Source organism: Micromys minutus (assembly GCF_963924665.1).
Source record: "Micromys minutus genome assembly, chromosome: 10".
NCBI classification, from domain to species: domain Eukaryota; kingdom Metazoa; phylum Chordata; class Mammalia; order Rodentia; family Muridae; genus Micromys; species Micromys minutus.
Genome location: NC_137979.1, coordinates 7,785,880 through 7,808,852, shown reverse-complemented (window position 1 = coordinate 7,808,852; position 22,973 = coordinate 7,785,880). Strand labels below are relative to the sequence as shown.

Sequence of the window (22,973 nt, the reverse complement as noted above, 5' to 3'; positions counted from 1 at the left end):
GGCTCCTGATGAAAGCCCACTGAGAGCCTGGGACAGCTAAGTGCTATACCTCTGCTGCCTGTCCGTCATGGGGAAGACATCGATGCTTGGAGAAGGCAAGTGTGAGCGGAATGTGTTCGGTGGGTCTAAGGTCTCCTCGAAAGGCAACAGCAGCAGCAGCAACAGCAACAGCAGTGTCTCCCAAAAGAAGAACCCTTGTGGGGAAGCTGATGCATTAATGTGAGTGGTCCCACAGCCCTTCCAGGATAGATGCACTCAAACCTCAGCTCCTAAGGGCCTCCTTGTGTTCCCTGTTGACATGGCAAAGCCCCAGAACCTAAGAATGTTGGCCGTAGCTCTGGAGAGTTGCAAAGAACTGAGCTAGAGCAGCTGTTCCCAGCCTGAGCTGCTGGACACCAGGAGGATGACTGTTCCTCTCTCCGCCCCATCTCTATCCTGGTCCGTCTCCCCATACAGACATAGATCTTCCGGTAAACAAAGGATCACCTCATTCCCCCATGTTCCATTTTTACTGCCCCAAACTCAGACGTATAGATTTTCTCTAGACAAAACCTCATTCTGAAGTCCAGACTGGCCTCAAATTTGCAATTCTCCTGCTTCAGCCTCCTGGGTGCTAGGATTATGGGAATGCCTCAACCCTGACAAACAATGGTGACATTTTATATCCAATCCTAACAATGGCATTTATGTAAAAACCTATCGCTACTTACTTGGCATGTCTCTGAAAGTACATGGCACAAACTAGACATATAGCTCAGGGATACTGTCCTTGCCCAGGATGTACAAGGACCAGGATTCCTGAGGAGAAGGACACACAGGCTTGCACCAGGCAGCAACTTATACCTCTTATAAGTGTTACTGTCTAGTTTCAAGTATAGCTCATATATATTATATGGAGGGACACCAAAGACACGGAGAAATACAGAGTGTCCATCATTCATGAGGAAGCTTACTCAGGACCCTGCAAGTGCTCCAAGGCCCTGTTGTAAAAACCCTGGGCTCTTAAGTCACAAATAGGAATGGCTACCCAATGGTCACAAATGTGCTTACTTGTCATGGATAGGTCATGGGCACTTCCTTTACAGTAGCAATGTATTGTTTTTTAAAGAAAAAAAATAGAAAGCTCACTTTTCTAAATTTTCCAGCATAGCCTCCAGCCTATGTGTGCTGTCTAAGGTCCTTTGACCCAAGGCTACATGCTGTTTCCCAAGATGCAATGGTTTCCCATAACGCCTCATTTTTCCCAGAAGGTCAGGTACAAGTGAGGCCAGTGTTATCTGTGACAGTGTGGAAGGGGGAGGTGAAAGGGGAGTGTCTAAAACAACTTACTACTGAAGAGCTCACGAAAGAGAAAAGGGTAAATGGGAGAAGTCTACGATATATTTCCCAATAGCTGCAACTGTCAAGAAATAACTGTGTAGAGAGACGGCTGTCCCAGGCTTGCTCTGAATTAACTGAAATGCTAGAAGTGATGTAGGTGAATGAACACGTCTCTCCCATGTTGGAGGAGTCACTGAAAGCAGGTTTGGGCCTGTTTGAGGCCTTCACCCTGCCCAGGAGCGTTTTATCTGTCAGATTTACAGTGTGGCTTGTGCAACCTTTTGGCCTCCTCCAGGGAAGTCCTATGGCAGCAGAGGGGTCTCCGACTGATGCTTGGCACTCCTCAGTGGCCACCTCTAGGAACCCCATCATTCCAGCTGGGATGTGTGTATGCCACTGCCAGTTTAATCCAGCCTATGCTTGCTCTACCAAGGAAGTTAGGTGGTAACCTTGACTCTGTTCTCATGCTGCTCTCCCCCCATGCTTCCCAGTCTGGCCAGTAGCTACCCAACTGGTGTGAAGAGCACTTGGAACCCTGGTACCTAGCCCTCTCTGAGCACACAGCACTCAGTACCCATAGTTCTGTGCACAGTAGCAATGACTATGAAGCTTTGTGTTTTACCCAGTGTGTAGTGTGAGTCTGGACTGTGTACTCATTTACTTCACCTTCAGAGCTTCCTGTTTGTCCAGCTTTCTGAGCTGGCACCAGCCCTGGATCACATGTTCCAAGGACAGAACTGAGGGTCACACTAGAGTCACACAGCTTGTCCTGTCCTCTCTCTCTCTCTTCTCTCTCTCTCACACACAAACACACACATATACACACATACATACACACATATACACATACACACACATACATGCACATACATATACATACACACATATACACACATACACGTACATACACACATATACACACACACATACATACACATACACACACATACATACACACGTACGCATACATACACACACACAGAGATGCTGAGGGGAAGCTGGGAGGCAGCTTTTTATTTCTTCTCTTCTTCCTTCCTCCCCTCCTTCCACCTGTCCTTGTCTCCCCACCCCCCCCAACAATATCCTCTTCTCTCACTTTCCCTCCACAGGTTTACACAAATCTTTATCCACCTGTTGAAAAGCAACATTGGCACAGGCTTCTTGGGACTTCCCCTGGCTGTGAAAAATGCTGGATTGTTGGTAAGGGGCACCATGGGCTAGAATTCAGATGCATCCCAGTTGGGTGGTGGGGAGAAAAGTCTCTAGACCTCTGGGATAGGTGACTCTCGGGGACTGGGCTCTGCAATAGCAACTGTGTCCATCAATTTCTCATAAGCAACCAGAAAACACACTGATCATTCCTGGAGAGGGCAGCAGTTGCCCAGAATCCGGCTACACATACAGAATCCCATTTGCCACCCTCCCCTCCAGCCCCCGGGGTTTCATGTCACCTACCTCCCTAACCTTGTCCCTGTAAAGCTGTATGTGCAGACTCCTATTTCATGTCACCTGACAAGGCACCAAGCGGGGCTGGAAGGCTGTGGCACAAGACTCACCTAGACTGTGTAGTGAGTTTCAAGGACGCCTAAGTTACATAACAAGACTGTCTTAAAAAACCCAAACCCCACAAGGGCCGAGGATGTGGCTTTAGTCAAAGACTGGTTGCATGAAGCCCTGGGTTCAATCCTAAGCACTGAGAAATAAAAATAAAAGTATCAGATGGTGTGTGAGATGGGGGGTGGGAATAAGGGTGTCCCCACCAATCCCCATGGTCCCTACACCCAGCTGATGCTATATTCTGGCTTAGGCTCCTTTCAGAAACTGTGTCCTACAAGCATGAAGGCTGCAGCTTACACGTACGCATCCCGGAGTCCTTGGGGAGCTTGCAAAAGTCTGGCATACTTTCTTCAAGTCTATGATAACAAACCACATGGCCCCCCTTTTCCCCAAAGTCCCACTCTGGAGACCTGTACACAGAAAGCCCCAGTAGTGCCCATAGGGTTGGGGTGATGCCATGTGTAGGATTTCTTTTTAGTCAGCTAGTCTTCTCCAGGGGCAAAGCGACCCCTTTCTTTCTCCCACCTGACTTCTGATGACAAAGTTCCAGTTCCAGCCAGAGGGAGAACCTCTGTTTTGGAGCCCTCTAGGTTCTAGATAGATGTCTGCAGACGAACCTTAAACCTTTGTGGCCTTGGCCAGATTGTCTTTGCTAGTGTACTCTGCGTCACCCTGCTAGCTCTTTAGACGGCACTCTGAATCTGTAAAGAGTGTATCTTGCCCCAAGGATTAAAGGTTGTACACAAGACAAGAGGTTCTGCCCTATGGAGGCTGCCTTCTAGTGGTGTTCAACAGCACTCTTGACCCTGCATGTGTTTCTTTGTGACACAATAATGTCACCCAGGGCACATCTATAAAGTCACATTGTGCCCCTCCAGTCACATTTAGAGAACTGTGATTCAAATCAAGTTTGCTTCTTCAAAGAGACAAGCAGACTCACCCGAGTGGTGATCCTCCACTGGGAAGAATGTTCTGCACCAGCCTCCACCCCTCCTCCCATAGTCTGCAATATCCAGGCACAGTTAGGGTCCCTGCCCAGGGGTGCAGCCACTCCCTGCATTCTGCACTGCACAGAGTGGTTCAGACTGGCCTCAAAAGACTCACCTGCCAATGTCCCTGAGGCCTGCTGATTAACCATCATCAGAGAAGGGCACCACATCACAAAAAGTATTTTGGTCTTTAAGGATCTTAGGAGAGCAGGGGCTGAGGTGTGTAAAGGGGTTAAATTTACCATGGGGGATTCTGGAAGACTACTATATCTGGGGGTAGATGAAAAAAGGTCTGGGTTATATGCAATGGTGACTCTGTTCCTGGAAGAATTCTAGCCAGTGTGGGGTAGCCCCTCAGCAGTGACACTAAACAGGATCCTGGAGCAGAGAACATTGAACTAACAGCTCGTTGTGGATAACTTCCAGTTAGTAGGTTAGTTAGCTGGTTAGTTGGCTGGTTGACTGGTTGGCTGGATGGCTGCTTGCTTGCTTGCTTGCTTGCTTGCTTGCTTGCTTGCTTGCTTGCTTGCTTGCTTGCTTGCTTGCTTGCTTGCTTGGTGTGATCATTGGTTGACTAGTTGGCTGTTCAGCTGATTGGTTGGATGGTTGTGTAGTTGGTTAGTTAGCTGATTGGCTGGATGATTGGCTAGTTGGTTGGTTGTTGGTTGGTTGGTTGGTTGGTTGGTTGGTTGGTTGGCTGGCTGGCTGGCTGGCTGGCTGGTTGATTATGGCTCAAACTGGCCTCAAACTCACAATGATCCTCCTGTCTCTCCTAAGTGCTGGCATTATTGGCATGTGCCTCCATATACAGCAAGTTTTCTGTCTGCAGTGCCAGAATGGAATCCAGTGTGGAACAAGCCCTAGCCACTGAGCTACAAGCCCACCTAGAGATTCTTCTTCTAAGAGCCCTAGTGTCCAAACCGCATGAGCTAGGCTGTGGATGTGGCCTGCTTTTATCTCACTGTTTGCCTGTCTTATTCCTCCAGGTAGGGCCCGTCAGCCTCTTGGCCATTGGGGCACTCACAGTGCACTGTATGGATATCCTGCTGAACTGTGCCTGTCATCTCACTCAGAGGTCAGAGCCCACATCTGTCACCCCATGGGCCCCATCCCAGGGCCACTTCTCCAGGATGGCACCCCCTCCTTCTCTGGATTTTTCCAGAGGTGGCAAAGGGATTTTGGGAGAGTCTCAAACGAAAACCATCTGATAGCTTGAGGAGTCACATAGGTTTCTGTGTTTGAACACTGGGTCCAGCTTGTGGCACTGTTTGAGAAGGCTGTGGAAAGTTAGGAGGTGGAGCTGTAGGAAGAAGCGGGCCTCGTGCTTCCTGTCTACTCTGTTTTCTAATGTGTTGGTGTGAGCAGCACCGGTTCCACACTGCTACCCCATAAACTCTACCATGGCTTTCTTCTCAGAGTGGACTGTATCATCTCAGACTGAGACAGAATAAACTCTTCCTCCCTGAAGTTGCTTCCTTTCAGGTATTTAGTTACAGAAGAAATCAAGCAGGCCTGTAGATCTGTGGTAGAGGCATCCCTGGTATGTATGAGCCCCTGGGTTCAGTCCCCAATCATCTTGGTGTAGATTCGATTTTGCAGCTAGTGAGTTAGAAACCACTCTGAATCCCACTCCTCACCTAGAGGCACCAAAGGTATCAAAAATATACAGAAGTGCCCTATGGACAACTGAGTATGTGTAAATCCCCAGACATCCTCTTGGTTTGTTCAGGATTATGTTTTTTTTTTTTTTTAATGTGTATATATGTGTGTGTGCACCTTCATGAGTTTATGTGTACCATGGGTGTGCAGGAACCCCTTGAAGCCTGAAGAAAGCATCAGATCCCCTAAAATTGCAGTTATAGATAGTTGTGAGCCACTCTGTGGGTTCCAGATCCTCTATAAAAGCAGCAAGTGCTCTTAACCATTAAGCTATCTCTTCAGCCCCCTTTTTTGAGCCAGGGTCTCATGTAGCCCAGGTTTGCCTCTAAGTCATCATATAGCTGAAGATGACATTGAATTCCTGATCTTCCTGCCTCTACCTCCCAAGTTCTAGTAACAAAGTTATATGATTCCGTGCCCCCTTAATGCAATGCTGGGGACCAAACCCAGGCTCTAGGCAAGCACTCTACCAAATTAGCTACAGTCCCAGCCCTTCATTTTCTTTTATCTCTCTACTGTAATACAGGCACTTTGTCAGGGCCACTTGTTCCAAAAACAACAAACAAAAACAAAAAGGTTCAAGGCAAGTTAATAAAAATGAAAAAGACAGTTAGCAATGGTGTGAGCAGTTTGCAATTGCTTCAGTCGTTAAATGCACATCTAGGGACCGAGCTCAGCAGTTGGGAGAGCATCCTGCTCTTCAAAAGGACTCAAGGTCAGTCCCAGCACCCACATTAGATAGCACACAACTGCCTGTAACTCCAATTTCAGGGGATCCAATGCTCTCTTCCGATTACCTTTGGCACCTAAACTCGTGTGCACATACTCACACACGGACACAGGCTTTTGTCTGAAATCTTAAAACCACTGAGAGTTGAAGAGGCATCTTGGTGCTTTCTTTCTCAGAAGGAAAAATGAAAGAACAGAATGCAGAGTCCCTCAGGACCCAGCCACCCCCATTGCTTTCAGATCCAAGTCTGCCCTTGGAAGTGAGCAAAGGTCTTATACAAAGTCAAGGCAGGGTAACCCAGAGGCTAAGGCAGGAGGATTGCCAGTTCTAGGCCAGCCTGGGCTATCTCACGAGCATTTTTTAATCAAGTACATAAAGGAAAGGTTTCCATGGACCGGGGACATAGCTCAGTGGTGAAGCACCTGCCTGGCTTGCAAGTTCAGTCGCCAAGACTCACCAAAAGCCAAATAGTGGATGAGCCTGGAGCGTGTCCTGGTCAGAGCGCCCTTTCACCTCGTAAAACCCGTCACACAGCAGGGTTTTGCTCATTCAGCAGTGATGTAAACTGTGCAATTCTGTTGAGCCAAGGGCTTTGCCAAGACTTCTGTACTCCTTCCAGGAATGCCCTGGGATAGAAACTGTTTTTATTTCCATTTTACAGATGAATACTTTGCCCTGAGTCTCTCTCTCTCTCCCTCTCTCTCTCTCTCTCTCTCTCTCTCTCTCTCTCTCTCTCTCACACACACACACACACACACACACACACACACACACACGGGAAACGGCAGAGCTGGTCTTTAATGACCTGCCTGGCTTTATTTTTTTAATTAGTTTTTTAAAAAATTCTTACAAAGTAATTAGTGTGAAATGTAATATTCTCCCTTCTTCCCCAATTCCTTCCAGATCTACTCTCTTCCCCACCCTCCCAACTCTGTACTACCCTCTTTTCCTTTCCTTTCCTTTTCTTTCCTTCCTTCCTTTCTTCCTTCCTTCCTTCTCTCCTTCCTTCCTTTCTTCCATTATCAAACCACTCTTAACCTCCAGCGACTCTCCGAGTGTCCTCTTCCTGAGCCCCAGGTCCTCACACCTCCTACAAGCGTGAACCTTCCAGTGGTCTGGCTTTTCCTCTGACTGATGACTCTTTCATTTTTCTCTGACATACACGTTTAAGGACGGTGGCCTTTTATCCGACCGGGCACTTCATCCATCTTTGTTTTGGTAACTTCCCAAACCATCTTTAACTCTTTATGTGGTCCAAAATGGACTTTATCTCTGGACCTCCCATCTACCTCCAGAGTGCTAGGATTACAGCATACTGGCTTAGAAAGCTCCGTAAACGTCCAAAATCCTTCTTGTCTATCCCCCAGCCCTACAGTTAGCACTGTGCATGTGGCATCTGGCCAGCCGCTGCTCCTCCCTGTTCCCACCCAGAACCGGAAGGGTCCTACTACAAAGCCACTCCCCTTAGATTGCTTTAGCCTCTGCCAGGGCTCCCAAATCTCTGTGTCAACCAAAAGAGTTCCTGGCTAGTCACACCTACTCTGCCTCTTCCTCCGCCTCCTCTCCTGCTTTGCTCATTTAAGTCAAAGCACGGATATTGCTTATTCCAAAGGACAAAACTAAGGAAAGCTTCCCAAATATTGTGTTTAGAGCAATGCTACTGGGCGCGTGCCTGTAAGGAGGTCAGGGCGTTTTCAGCTGCACAAGTCCCAGCCATCTGGGGCTACACGAGACCCTGTGCACCCTCCCAAGGCATAAATGCATAGAAATTGTATAACAGATAAGTAAACTCATGAAAGTTGTGTAGCTAGTGCAACCATTAGTGAGTTCACAGAACACACCTCACTAACATAACACCAGCCTAGGGTCGTACTGTACCTTTAGCAAAAGTGTTTTAACTTAAGCATCATTTGTCCTTTCCCCCTAGACTGCAGAGGAGTTTTGTGAACTACGAAGAGACCACAATGTACAGCCTGGAAACATGCCCAAGTCCTTGGCTGAGGACACACTCAGTGTGGGGCAGGTACTGGTCATACATGTAGTACATGTGATGAAACCATGATAGTGTCCCCCACTTGCCCTGCCTTTCTCTCTGCTTCCGTCCTTCTTTAGTAGATTTTATTTTATTTTTAATTATATCTGTGTGTCTATATGGGAGTATGTGTATATCAATGCAAGTTCCCCTAGGAAGCCAGAAAAGAACATTAGATCCACTGGAGCTGGAGTTACAGATGGTTGTATGTCCCATGATGTAGGTGTTGGGAACTGAACCCAGGTCCTCTGCAAGAACATATGTGCTCTTAACCACTGAGCCATCTTTCCAGTGCCTGCTTGCACAGTTTTTGGAGGTTTTGTTTGTTTTTTGGCTTTTTTTTTTTTTTTTTTTGGTTGGTTGGTTGCTTTGGTTTTTTTTTTTTTTTTTTTTTTTTTTTTTTTTTTTTCTTTTTTTGGTTTTTTTCTCTTTTTTTTTTTAAGCAGATAGGTAATCTGTGACAAATACCAAGCAAGACAGAGCATCTCTTCACTGCCCTAGCCCCACCTCCTTCTTCACCTTAGTACACCATGAAGTACGTGATTGGGAAAAAGCACATACTTTTTGTTTTCGTCCTGAAAGAAAGACAAGAAATCATAAATCCAAGGTGACCTTGAACTACTGAAGAAGCCAAGGATGGTGTTGAATTTCCCCCATACACCCCACCATGCTGGGTTAATACACAAATTGAAGCTTTATAAACTAGGCTAGAACTCCAGCAGCTGAATTCCAGCTTGAGCCCTAGTTCATTTTTTGTTTTCTTTTATATTACTTAGAATTATATGTGTGATCTTGAAATTCATTTTGCTTACTGGCTGGCTTACCTGTTTGAGACAGTGTTTCCTGCATACCAGGCTAACTTCAAACTCCTTCTGCAGCCACAAGTTAACCCTAAACTCCTGACCCTCCTCCTTTTTCCCCAAGTGCCAGACAAGCACCTCCACAACTAGCCTGAATTAGATTTTTTTTTAATCTAACAGTGTGTATCAATCACGGGTCCTGTTGCTGCAACTGAGTATCTGAGGAAAGAGGGTTTATTCCAGCTCATTGTTCTAGGGGATTAGGGTCTATAGTAGTACCACTCAAAGTGTGGCAACTAGGACAAAGGGCAGGTGGTTACATTGTGTCCACAATCAGGAAGCAGAGAGAGATGGATGCTGGTCCTCAGATCGCTTTCTCCATTTCATTCTGTCCAGGCTGCAGTACAAAGAATGGTACTGCCCACATCCAGGGTGGGTCTTCCCATCCCAATCAATCTAGACTATTGCCTTTTCTGTTTTTTGTTTTCTGAAACAGAATCTCTCTACATAGCCCTTGTTGTTCTAGAATTCACTACAGACCAGGCTGGCCTTCGAACTTGAAGAGATCCACATCCCTCTGCCTTCAGAGTGCTGGGATTATAGACATGTGCCACCATGCCTGGACAGTCAATTTATTCTAGAATTTCTCTCACAGACATGCCCAAAATGTGTTTTCTTTGTGATTGTATTCTGTCAATTTAACAGCAGAAATAGGTCATCATCAACAATATTCCTCTTATCTTTTTGCTTCCATCTTGGGACAAACTCATCAGTTAAAGGTTCACAGTGATCTCTGGCAGAGATGTTTACCCTGTTTTAGTTGACCCCTCATGATGGACATTAAGCTTGCTCCCTTTGTAGTGGGGCCAAAAATCTCAGAGACCACACAGCACAACCAAAGTACAAATCAAGAGTCTATATTAAACCCGGTGACTGCCAAGAGAGTGAGGGGGGAGGAAAGAGGCAGGGAGGGAGGGAGGAAAAGAGGGAGGCAGGGGAAGAGAGAGAGAGAGAGAGACTTCTCACAGAGCAGACCCAAATGTGTATATATATATATTACATGGAGTTTTTATAGACACGGTTGCAGGGGAAGCAAGCAAGCATTTAACAAGAGCCAAGAGCATGCAGTAAGTTGGGATATTGCAAGCCTGAGTTTCTAGAACACGGTTGGGTGCTTTCCTGTGGGAACAAAGTTAATGGTGAGCCTGTCCCAGTAGCACAGGACTGTCCCCCATTGTCCTAGATACCTTTAATTGTCAATTTGACACAGACTAGAGTCAACTGAGAGGGAAGTGTAAATTGAGAGTTGTCCAGATCAGATTGGCTTTCGGGCAATTGTTTTGACTGGTAATTGATGAAGTAGGGCCCAGCCCACAACATCATTCTCTGGGTCTATATAAGAAAGCAAGTTAATTATGAGCAAGCCATCAAGAAGAATTCTTCCATCAGTTCTGCTTCAGGTTCTTACCTTGTGTTCCACTCCTGACTTTCCTCAGTGAAGAGTGAGGGCTGGGATGTAAGACTGAATTAACCCCTTCCTCTCCTACGTTGCTTTTTGGTCAGAGTGTTTTGTCATAGCAACAGAGGAAGCCAGAACAGCCACCATCCCAGAAAGTTGTCAGAGATACACAGAGCTCAAAGCCTGCCTGAATTCAAGACACAGCGATGTATGGAGACTCCTGTTCCAGGATTCTAGAAGAGCTAGGCATGTAGTTCAGCAGCACAGCTGGAGGCCCTGGGTTAGAACCTCAACATCACGCACAAGAGAGCATGCACACACACACACACACACACACACACACACACACACACACGCTGATGGTGTTCAAAATGAGTTTCTGTTCAAGCATCTGTTGTCCTCTTACCAATCTTGAATAGGACTCCAGGGTGCGATTTCACTGCCCTAGAAAGATGGGGTGACCAAATCTCTCACAATAAAATAACACATAAAAGGTAAAACAGACATTGAAAATGGTAGAATGAAGGCATCTCAAGACCTTCCTTAGACAGCTCTACAGGCAGTGAGTTGGTACCTTGGCGGCTCAGTGCCTCCCACATTGCCTACCTCAGGCTCCTCAGTCCGCACATATCTCTCACTATCAGCCAGACGAGGTCAGGACCCGTGTCTGATGACATCCTCAGTACATATGTAGGGCAACAGTAGCCCTTGACAACACGGCAGCCATGCCTATTGAGATGGAAAATTACAGAGCTCAGGGAAGGCAACCAAGCGGCTCAAAGCCACACAGGAATTTACTGTCAGAGCAGAGATGTCTACTTTCCACCCACCGGGATTCCGTTTTTCCCATTTCTTCGGGGGATTGGTAACTGAGGAAATTTAGAAATACTCAGGGAAGGGAGTCTAGCTTCAACCAGAGAGTCTTCCTTCTCAACGCACTAAAAGGATCTCCAAGGCTTTAGTGAGAACCGCTTGTCCCACATAGATAAAACCACCACGGATGCTTGGGTCTTAGATGGAAATTGTGCTGAACTTTATAAAGGAAAGAGCTCTGGTGACAGAACAGAGGACATAAAGATCCACTCTGAAACCATCTTACCAGAAAAGTTAGTGAAGAAACTTCACCTAATCAAACCTTTTGATAATCAAACCTTTTGATAAACCCGAGATAAATGATGCAAAAGAAAGTCCCCCCCCAGCCTAGAACATGGGATGTGGTGAGCAGACAAATGGTCTGCCAACTCGTTACCCCCAGAAAGTAAAATGTTGCAAGGAAAATGGAGCTGGGATGTAGCTCAAAGGTAGAGTGCCTGCCTAGCACACATCAAGTCCTGAGTTCAATCCCCAGTACCAGAAACCCAAGTAAAAACCCACAGCAGAAGAATGTGATGATTTCTCAAATTTAAGAGCTGTAATGGAGTGCATTGCATAGGCTTGCCTGGATCCACCTTTATAGTCGGGGTGGGATGAGGTACATGTATAGAGAGAGATTCTAAACCACAGGACAACCGACCATTGTCCCCAGCGTATGGAAAGAGGAACAGTGTCACTGCCTTAGTCATCTGCCCAGCGACTGGAGGAAGTGAACACACCATGTTGACAGTTTATAAGAAAGCCAACCTGAAGTCTCCAAAATGACCTGATGCAAAACCGATGAAAATGCAATGCAAGAATATCCCACATGGGGGGAAAAAAGACAAAAGAGCTACAGCCAAACATAACATATCCAAAAAAAAAAAAAAAAAAAAAAAAAAAATCAAAGTTAAGTCAGACACAGTGGCAAACTATCCCAGCACTTGGGAGGTAGGGGCAGGAAAATCAGAAATTCAAGGGCAGCCTGAGATATATATGAAGTTTAAAGCTAGCCTTGGCTATGTGGACCTATGCCCTTCTTCCCCCCCACCACCAAAATAAAGAGATATTTGTAAGATAATTAACACATATAAATTATATATTTGATGTTAGTTGATTTCTGCTAATGATTAAGAGAAATGGGTTGGAGAGATCACTCAGTGTTTAAGAGTATTGGCTGCTCTTCCAGAGGTCCTGAGTTCAATTCCCAGCAACCACATGGTGGCTCACATCCATCTGTAATGGGATTTGATGTCCTCTTGTGGTGTGTTTGAAGACAGCTACAGTGTACTCATATACATTAAATAAATAAATCTTTTTTTTAAAAAAGGATTAAGAGAAATATGCCTAAGGTATTTTGGGTAGATGTTTCATGACTTCTGGAATTATTATTGAAATGGTTCTGAGTGATTTTGGGTGTGTGTGTGTGTGTGTGTGTGTGTGTGTGTGTGTGTGTTGTGAATGTAATGCCTAGAATGTAATTCAGGGTCAAAGGTAACTACGAATGACTTCATTAGTGTGAAAGGATGTGTGTGGCTGTGGTAACACCTGCACTATCAGTGTAGAGGCAAGAAAATCAGGTTTTCAAGGTCACACTTGGCTGTCTGGCTGACCAGAGGCCAGCCTGGCCAACACAAGGCCCTACCTCAAAAAATAAACTAACTCTCTAAGCCAGAGATTATGGCTGTTCATTTCTACTGTATCATCAACGTTTTCTGAGGAGCTGACTGTTCTCAAAATGAAACCACCAGAAATAGTTGTTTTGAAAATGAAACCCATCCTAAACATTTACTTACTTCCCTCATCCTCCTCTTCCTTCCCAGGTACCTCATAAGCTTCCTGCTGATTGTCACTCAGCTGGGCTTCTGCAGTGTGTATTTCATGTTTATGGCAGACAATTTACAACAGGTAAAGAGGGATCTTCTGGGGCAGTGAGTGGCACCATAGCAATCAAGCCTATCTGCCCACATTAGGCCACAGTTGGGACCAGAGCAAAGCCAAAGCCCCTAACCTTCAGGCTGGAAAGCATCTCAGGTTTTCACATCCAAAATGTCTAATAAATGTCATCCCTAGCATGAGACAGGTCAGGCAGAGCCTTCTTTTACTGCTTTGTAAGACGGAGGCACACCCAGTAAGGCAGGAAGAACAATGAGCCTTGTAACAGAGGAGACTGAGTAGAGGATACTCCATTCTCAGCCCCGCCCTGCTTCGCCCACAAAGTCTAAAAAGGATGTGCTTATGGAACAGAAAGCCTTTTCTAGTCTTGTGAGCAGGGAAACCACCACTTCACAGGGAAGAAGAGATTGTCTACCAGACGAAAAGAGCATTGAGCCTTTGGGTTTTACGACGGATGCTCAATGTTTCCCATCGTTAGAATCACACGGACCATAATTAAGGTTTGCCCAATAAAACGCAGGATAACCAAAACCAGACACAGAGGTTCACATTTATGACACCAGCATTTGGAAGACAGAAGCAGATTGATCAAAAGTTCAAGGTCATGCTCAGCTACATAGTAAGTCTGAGGAATACATGAGACCCTTTCTCAAAAAGTATGGGTGAAGGAATGGTTCGTTCAGTAAATTGCTTGTCTTGCCAGCACAAGGGATTGGGTACCATCTCCCAGGATCCAAATATAAAAAAAAGCCAGGCTTGGGCTGGAGAGATGGTTCAGTGGTTATGAGCACAGAGTACCCTTCCAGGGGTCCTGAGTTCAAATCCCTGCAACCACATGGTGGCTCACAACCATCTGTAATGGGATCTGATGCCCTCTTCTGATGTGTCTAAAGACAGCTATGGCGTACTCATATGAATAAAATAAATAAATCTTTAAAAAATTGGGCTTTATGGCCTCCACTGCTGAGGAGGCAGCCAGATGGGTACCTGCAGCTCACTGGAGAGCCAGCCTAGCCTAACTTGCTCAGTACCAGGCTAATGAGAGACCCTCCTCACAAAGCAAGGAGGGCCACACCCGAGGAACATTACTGATTTTGTCCTCTGGACCTCCCAGCACCACCAGGAACACACAGACACAGAAGACACGTATCGATGGGGCTGGAGAGATGGCTCAGCAGTTAAGAGCATTTGTTACTTTTTCAGAGGATCTGGGCCTGGGTTCTGTTCCCAGCACCCATGTGGTGGTTCACAGCCATCTAAAATTCCAACTCCAGGAGATCTGACTTCCTTTCTTGACCTCTCCCAGCACCAGGAATGTACATGACACACAGGCAAAACATTTCATACAAATAAAATTAAATAAATCTAAAAATGTCTTAGGGATCTTATTTATTTTATGTGTATGAATGTTTTTCCCGCATAAATATATGTGTACTACATACTCATGAAAGTCAGAAGAAGGTATCAGCACTCCTGGAATTGTGAGCCACCGGGTGGGTACTGCGAATTAAACCCATGTCCTCTGTAAGAGCAACCAGTGATTTTAACACTGAGCGGTCCCTCTAGCACCGAAAAGGACATCCGGCTATACTGAAATGTCACACAAGTCATGAATAATGTCTTCTCTACTGCAGCAGTGAGTTATCAGTTGATGAGCTGAGATCCTAATTGAAATGACTCTTATTGACTCACGGCTGACATTCTGCCTTTCACTGTGTCTTTCTGGCAGGTCGTGGAAGAAGCTCACTTGACCTCCAACGTCTGCCAGCCTAGGCGGAGTCTGGTGATGACGTCCATCCTGGACACCCGTTTCTATATGCTTGCCATCCTGCCCTTCCTCATCCTCCTGGTGCTTGTCCAGAACCCACAGGTGCTGTCCATCTTCTCTACCTTGGCCACCATTACCACCCTGAGCAGCCTGGCTCTGATCTTCGAGTATCTCATCCAGGTCTGAAACCCACAGAGAAGGGGGTCAGGGTCCAGGGTTTCTGAGACATGGCAGGTAGGAAGGTGAAGATGAGGAAGGTGACCAGTCCCCTGCTCTGAGTATAGGTGATTTCTGGAAACATTTCTGTCCCACAAGCTAGGCACCATTATTGTCTTCAGCATCATGGTCATATCCAATAACAGAGAGCCACTGGACATTTAGCTGCTGGATGCTTTCTGTGGTCCTATGTTGTCCAAGAAACTAGGGATTTTGTGGCTCAATGATAAGAAATAAAGAAGGATGTCACATTCCCCATCAGTTCAACAAATTAAAAGAAATGCCACAGTAGGAGATGAAAAGAGGACCCAGTGGGTAAAGTACTTGCTACCCTAGCATAAAGACCTGAGTTTCCATCCTCAGTATCTACATGACAACCTAGCACAGTGGAGCACACAGTGTAACCCCAGAGAGAGTGGAAAGTGGGTGGGGTTTCACTGGCCAGAAAGTCTAGCTGAAATGGCAAACCCCAGGTTCAATGAAAGACTCAAAAAAATAAAGTGGAGAACTACAAGGGAGACATCGGATATTGACCTCTGGCCTCCACAAGCACTGGCATGGGTGCATTCACACACACACACCACATGGTCAGTGGACAGGAAATATATAGCCACTGGCTAGGTGGCTCAGATGCTTGCCTCTAAGCCTGAGGCCCTGGGTTCCATACCCAACCCTAACAGAAAGGTAGGACAGGACTGATTCCCATTAGTTATCTTTTGATTTCCATATGTATGCCATGGCACACAAGCCCACCCCACCCCTCCACAATAAAATAAATGTGTCTAAAAAGCTTTAACGAGCATATAGATCTACTTGGTACGAAGGAAGTTACATGAATTCCTGTATCTTTGAAATAAAACAACCAAAAGATACCATTTCTATCCCAGTTTCCAGAAAGACTGATGAGCAGGAACATCAAGCAAGCAGAGCTTTCTGATTGGGCCAACTGGTCTACCTCCCATCACTGAGGTTCACATGCAACAGTGTGTCGATCAATATACATAAAATAAATAAGTTTAAAAAAAATAAGGTAGTAAATAAGAGGGCTCTCTACACTATCTCTGTCATAAGACATGACCCAAGATGACCTCCTTACATAAAGCAAACGCCTTTCCTCTCTTTCAGATCCCACACCACAGCAACCTGCCCCTGGTTGCAAGCTGGAAGACCTTCTTGTTGTTTTTTGGCACAGCTATATTCACCTTTGAAGGCGTGGGGATGGTAAGAGAAATGAGGTGCCCCACAGGATGTCCAGCAATGATTCCCCATGTCACCCTACAGGCGTTTTAGGCCAAGCAGCACAATTCTCTCCTCGTGAAGGGAAAAATCTACACTGCCAAGGGCACCTCCCAACCCAGACCACACCTCAAGCTCCCAAGGCAAAGATGGAGAATTGACTAGTCAGCTCCCACTGAGAAGGCCGTTGGGGTAGTAGCAAGCACAAGACAAGATAAACAGGGGACAAACATTCCAAGGGAGTGTGGCCATGTGGAGGGATGTGGCCATAAAGCCAATGTGATGTGGAGGGCGTGGCCACATGACATATAGAGAGGCATCCCATGTGGTGTGGCTTTCCAGGGGGTGTGGCTGTGTGAAGGATGTAGCTATGTGGAGTGGTGATGTAGATGATGTAGCCTTGTGGAGAGGTGTGGTCCTGTAAGTGGTGATGTGGAGGGGCATGGCCATTTGGAGTGAGATAGTGATTTGGGGAGTGTGGCTGTGTGGAGGGGTGTGGTCTTTTGGAGAGAGTCCCTACTAACTCCACCCACCAGAACAACACCTTTGCCCATAAGGGAACCTAACAGAAGCCATCTAGGAAAAGCTATGGCAAGCAAGTGAGTTTCCTGGAGATGACCCACTGTTCTGCATGACTGCAATGGTTGCACTCTAGAGAGGGACAGCCCCAGTGTCTTCATCCCAGGATTGCTTCTCTCTGCTGATATGCCTTTCCTACCACTATTGCATAGTCTAATGATTCTTGGGTATCAACCCACCCTACTGGTTTCCTGCAGATCACCATGAAGATGAAGTTCCATGAATTAATGTCGATTAGATGAATTAATGACTTAATATTAGAATCCTGATTTGATTCAAATAATTTTAGGAAGAAAGTTTAGGGAGATGGTTTTAGTTGCTTTGCCAGGAAAATGTAATAAAGTTAGAATCAAGAATAGAATGTACCCCCTTCTCATAGACTAGTAAGTAAAATCTACATGATAAGAAATGCAATGAGTTTTCATAAGTTACAGTAAGAAGAGAAATAGACTTGGGACAGATTTGTGATCAAGGAAAAACATTCATTCTAGGTCAGGTCCCAGGATGAAGCCTCAGGTGTGCACTGTGATAAAGCAGGGTCATGTGGCACTGTTGCTTTGAGCTTACAATGAGCTTACAGAATGAACACTGCTTTGAACTTACTGTCAGCATCCTTCTGTAACTCCCCTTCTGTGTAACATTTTATCTATGATGTAATTTTCTAAAGAACTTTTGTCTAAGAAGGTGTAAAAGACTCTGAGAGAGGAAGTAAAGTGTGGCTTTTGGGGCTCTGTTCCATCCACCAAATGTGTGTGTGTGTGTGTGTGTGTGTGTGTGTGTGTGTGTGTGTGTGTGTCTTTTATTTTCTTCCTTGTCTTTTCTCCCTGGCTTACAAACAATTAACACCTGGCCAATGGGAAGCCCTTGATCCAGAGAGACAGACTTCGAATAACTAAGCCTTTTCTTCTTACTTCCCTGCTGCTATCAGCAGGAGTTAAGTTGCCAGCACCCAGTACCCCCTCAACCGCCTTTCTAGCCCCACCCCCGCTGGAATCTACACCCACACTGCGGTCACTTCTTTCCACCTTGCCTTTCCCAACCCCTTTGCCTCTAGGTTCTGCCTCTCAAAAGCCAGATGAAGAGCCCACAGCAGTTTCCTGCTGTGTTGTATCTGGGGATGTCCTTTGTCATCTTCCTCTACATTTGCCTGGGGACTCTGGGCTACATGAAGTTTGGTGCAGACACGCAGGCCAGCATCACCCTCAACTTGCCCAACTGTTGGTAGGAATCCGATGCCCCAAGAGGGACAGGGAGGCATGGGAGGTGACCCTTGGTGACTGAATGGAACACTCGAAGCAGTTAACCTTTAACAGAAAAAATAAACTGCTGACGGTCATGCTAACTTTGATAATGGGTGAGTCTGAGGGCCAGCACGGTGCTCCCTCTCAGGTGAACAGCAGCCTTAAGCACTATGGTGGAAAATTCCATGGGACAGGGAATGTTCCAGACATTAGAGGCTCTCAGTGACCTTACCAACTCGTGCTGACTAGGGGCAGTGGAGACTTGAATACAAGTCTGACCCTAAAATAAAAAGGTTCTAAGATGAGTGATGTAGAGCTGCTGAGCAAATAGAAAGTAAAAACTCCACGGCAGAGCATTTGTGGACATTGTCTGAGGCCCTAGGTTGGATGATGATGATGATGATGATGATGATAACAGCAAATTTATTTTTTTTAGATAGATTCTTATGTATTCCAGAATAATCTCAAACTTCCTTTGTAGCAAAAGCTAGCCTTAAACTCTTCAGCTAACCTGCCTCTGCTTCCCCTGGAATTATAGGCATGCTCTGCAATACCTGGTAATTAATTAATTAACTAATTAGTGTAGGCATGCACCACTGATGAACTGCTACTTAGGCAGAGTATTCCCAGCTGGAAATCAGCCTGGAGTCCGTACCTCCAGCCACAAATTCCCTCACCCACCCACCCATCCATCCATCTACCCACTCACCCATCCATCCACCCACTCACCCATCCACCCATCCATCCATCCATCCATCCACCCACCCACCCACCCATCCATCCATCCATCTATCCACCCATCCATCCATCCATCCATCCATCCATCCACCCACCCACCCACCCATCCATCCATCTACCCATCCACCCATCCATCCATCTATCCACCCACCCATCCATCCATCCACCCACCCACCTATCCACCCACCCATACATACATCCATCCGCCCATCCATCCATCCATCTATCCATCCATCCATCCATCCATCCACCCACCCACTCACCCACCCACACACCCATCCATCCATCCATCCATCCATCCATCCATCCATCTATCCATCCATCTATTCACCCATCCATCCATTCATCTACCCACCTACCCATCCACCCACCCATCCATCCATCCATCCATCCACCCACCCAACCATTCATCCAGAAAATATCTGTAGGAGGTATCTTTGGAGAAGGCGTTGGACTCCTAGTGACTAAGTACATATTCTGAAGCTAATTAATAAGACCCACATTCTGGCTCCTCCATGGCTATGGGCAAGCCTCCCACCCTTCTGTACAGTTAGGCTTACACACATGCCTCTTCGTGTCAGTCAGGACAGCTTCGTGATGCTGTCACACAAGTGCTTAACTCTTTGTTCACACCATAGGGCAGGCTCTCACTGGAATGGATCAGCCACAGCTAGGGTGTTGCTGGTTGTCATGACAGAGCCATTGAATACCACCTGCCTTTTCCAATCAGCCTGTGCAACAGCATAAATTTCTAACTTCAGCTAAAAAGGCAGCCCTCCTGTCTGACTTCCCATCCCAGGCAAGGAAAGGCCTAGAACCCTTTGATGAATGGCACGAGTCATCAAAGTACTGTGCTCCCTGGCAGCAACTGCTTTAATATACAGAAAGTACTTAGAAAAGTGCTGGACAGGCAGCAAGCTCTGTGGATTATCGACTGGTATCATAGTCATGGGTCATCACAGCCTTGGGCTTTTTCAGGTGGGTGGGATGATGGTGGCATCCATGATTCCCAAAACCAGAGCAGTAGAAAGAGAAAATGTCACCAGCTCCACCCTCCTCCCTATGCTCGGCCAAGGACCAGATAAAAGCAGGAGTGTGGAATTCTTTGTAGCAGTGCCTTAATTTATGCAAGCGAGATATCTTAGCATTCTGCTCTCCTCGGCTGATCGTGATTTATCTGGGCTTCGTCTGGCTGTCCCGGGCCGTCTTTTCATTCCAGGACTGGCAGCTAAATACTCGGGCAGTGAACTCAGTCAGCATGAGTGAGCAGAGGAAAGGGACTCACTCCTGAGAGAAATCTTGGATGGACGGGGTCAACGGCCATATAAAAACCACAATTCTATACCCCAAAAAAAGATCTTCAAAACGTATAAAAATGCCAATTTTTAAAAAAAAAAATTACAATTTTGGGGCTGAGTGGATAGCTCAGTACTTGCCACAGAAGCACAAGGCCTGGGTTTGACCTTCAGTACGGGGGTTTGACCTTCATATGCTTGCTCTCCTAGCACTGGAGAGGGAGAGACAGGCAGATAGATCCATGCCAAGCCAAATGTGACTCAGTGAGAGTCCCAGTGCACACCAAGAGGCCTCTCATGTAATACAAGGTACACACATGTGCATTCGAATATAGGAACACACACACATATTCCTATGTAGATGTGTGTGATGTATGTTAGGATGAGCATGTGATATGTGGGTATGTTGCATATCCTGAGATGTGAAGACACGAGATATATCGTGTGTATCGGGTGCTGAGACAAGCAGATATACGTAGAGATAGTCTTTGCTGCATTGTTTCTTGGCAAAAGACAGAATGGTCTGTTTCCCATTAACTCTCGACTAGTTGAAAAACTAAAAAAAATCCCGTGCTGTTAAACAGAAACATCAGGCATGTGTATTCATGGGGAAGAACTTACAGGAAGTGTTTGTTTACCTATTGTTTTGAATCAGGATCTAACTATACAGGCCTTGTTGACCTGGAACTCACTATGCATACCAAGCTGGCCTCAAACTTGTGGCAATCCTCCTGCCGGTGCCTCCTGAGTGCTGGAATCACAGGCATATGCAGCCACACCCAGCATGATATTTGATGAAATGACAGAGGTCAACAGTTCATAGAGCTGAGCCACTGTGCATCTGTGGCTCCCCCACTTTCTGTTTGAGATTGTAGGCTCGGGGATGGAGAGATGGCTCAGTCGGTAACGTGCTTGCCACTCAAACGTGAAGACCCAACTTAGAACCCTCAAAACCCATATAAAAGCTGGGCACAGTGGCGCACATCAGTAATCCCCAAATTTCTAAGTGACATGAGCAGAGACAGAAGAATCCATGGGAGTTGGTGGCGCAGCTGGCATGACATACGCAACAGTAGCAAGGTAGATGCTCTTCCAGACATGATAGAAGGCTAGGACAGACACCTGAGGTTGTCATTTGACCCCCACATGTGATTCACAGCAGGCACACTTGGGCACATGGGCGCACACACATTTTAAGAAATGTAAAAAGATTCTCTGTACACAGATTATTTCCAGAAAACTGAGGGAACTCCAGTGAGCATCAGGGGTGGGGCGATGGTCTTGCCTGTACGGCTGCTACACTGTGACTATTGTACACAGATAGGACGTTTATAATTTTTAAATAAAAGATTTAAATAATACCTGGAGGTTCTTATGGCTTTGGGATCTCCAGGAATGTGGGCTTCCATGGCCCCTGCAGGTCCCCTCTGAACCAGTCTGACCCCAGTCACTATCTCCTGACCTTGAGGGTTCTGATGAGTTTTGAGCCACCTTACTTGAAGCCTGGTGGCATCTCACCTTCTTCCAATGCTCCGTCTGCAGGCTGTACCAGTCAGTCAAGCTGATGTACTCCGTGGGCATCTTCTTCACCTATGCCCTCCAGTTCCACGTCCCAGCTGAGATCATCGTCCCCTACATCGTCTCGAGAGTGTCTGAGAACTGGGTTCTGTTCGTAGACCTGACTGTCCGCACAGCCTTGGTCTGCCTGACCTGTGAGTAGGGAAGCGGTCACAGGTTTCTGGGGTGCTTGTCATACCTCAGAACAGTGCCTACCCCAGCAGCCTTGGCTCTACCACTTGCTTCTGTGATCTAGAACATGTTTGTCTCCTTGCCTCTTACCTTTCCACCTGAAACCATCACTGAGAGACCCTGTCTCAAGGGAATAATACAGCAAGTGACAGATGACAGATGAACAGGACACTTGATTCACTCTTCTAGCTTCTACATGCGCGCGTGCATGCACACACACACACACACACACACACACACACACGATTGTTTTTTCTCCCTACAAAAATGATCTTTTTAAAGATCACAGGGGGGAGAGACAGGGTCCAGAGCTATAGTGCCTGGCCTGATCCTTGAGCTACAGAGCTGTGCTGTTTGGGAGCTCCCCTCTTTGAGGCACACTCAGTGAGTCTCCGTTCCTCTCTCCCTGCAGGCTTCTCAGCTGTTCTCATCCCCCGCCTGGACCTGGTCATCTCCTTAGTGGGCTCTGTGAGCAGCAGCGCCCTGGCCCTCATCATCCCGCCGCTGCTGGAGATAGCCACGTTTTACTCTGAGAACATGAGCTGCGCAACCATCGCCAAGGACATCATGATCAGCATCCTGGGCCTCTTAGGATGTGTATTCGGGACGTACCAAGCCCTCTACGAGATGACCCAGCAGACCCACTTTTCCATGGTCAACTTTACAAGTGTCTACACGTGATTACCTATTTTTAGTAGAATAGCTCTTCCATCCTCCCACCCTCTGTTGGATTCCCATTATATATGTTCATCAAAACCCAGCAGTTTATATGTTCTTGGTTTTGTGGGGTTTTTTTTGTTTGTTTGTTTTTGTTTTTGCCTTGGAACTAAAATCATGTCAAATCTCTGATACTGTCA

The 22,973-nt window shown here is 46.4% G+C and overlaps 1 protein-coding gene across 1 annotated transcript; it reads left to right on the top strand.

Moving 5' to 3' along the window:
* Window positions 1-100: 100 nt before the first annotated feature.
* On the top strand, window positions 101-22,797 carry SLC36A3 (solute carrier family 36 member 3; the record flags this gene model as incomplete). The annotated part of the gene is made up of 10 exons (XM_080924039.1): window positions 101-219; window positions 2,430-2,520; window positions 4,853-4,941; window positions 8,183-8,278; window positions 13,222-13,306; window positions 15,024-15,242; window positions 16,404-16,499; window positions 18,148-18,314; window positions 21,910-22,079; window positions 22,529-22,797. Coding segments are annotated over exons 1-10 (1,284 nt in total). The 5' UTR covers window positions 101-217.
* Between the last annotated feature and the right edge of the window lie 176 nt (window positions 22,798-22,973).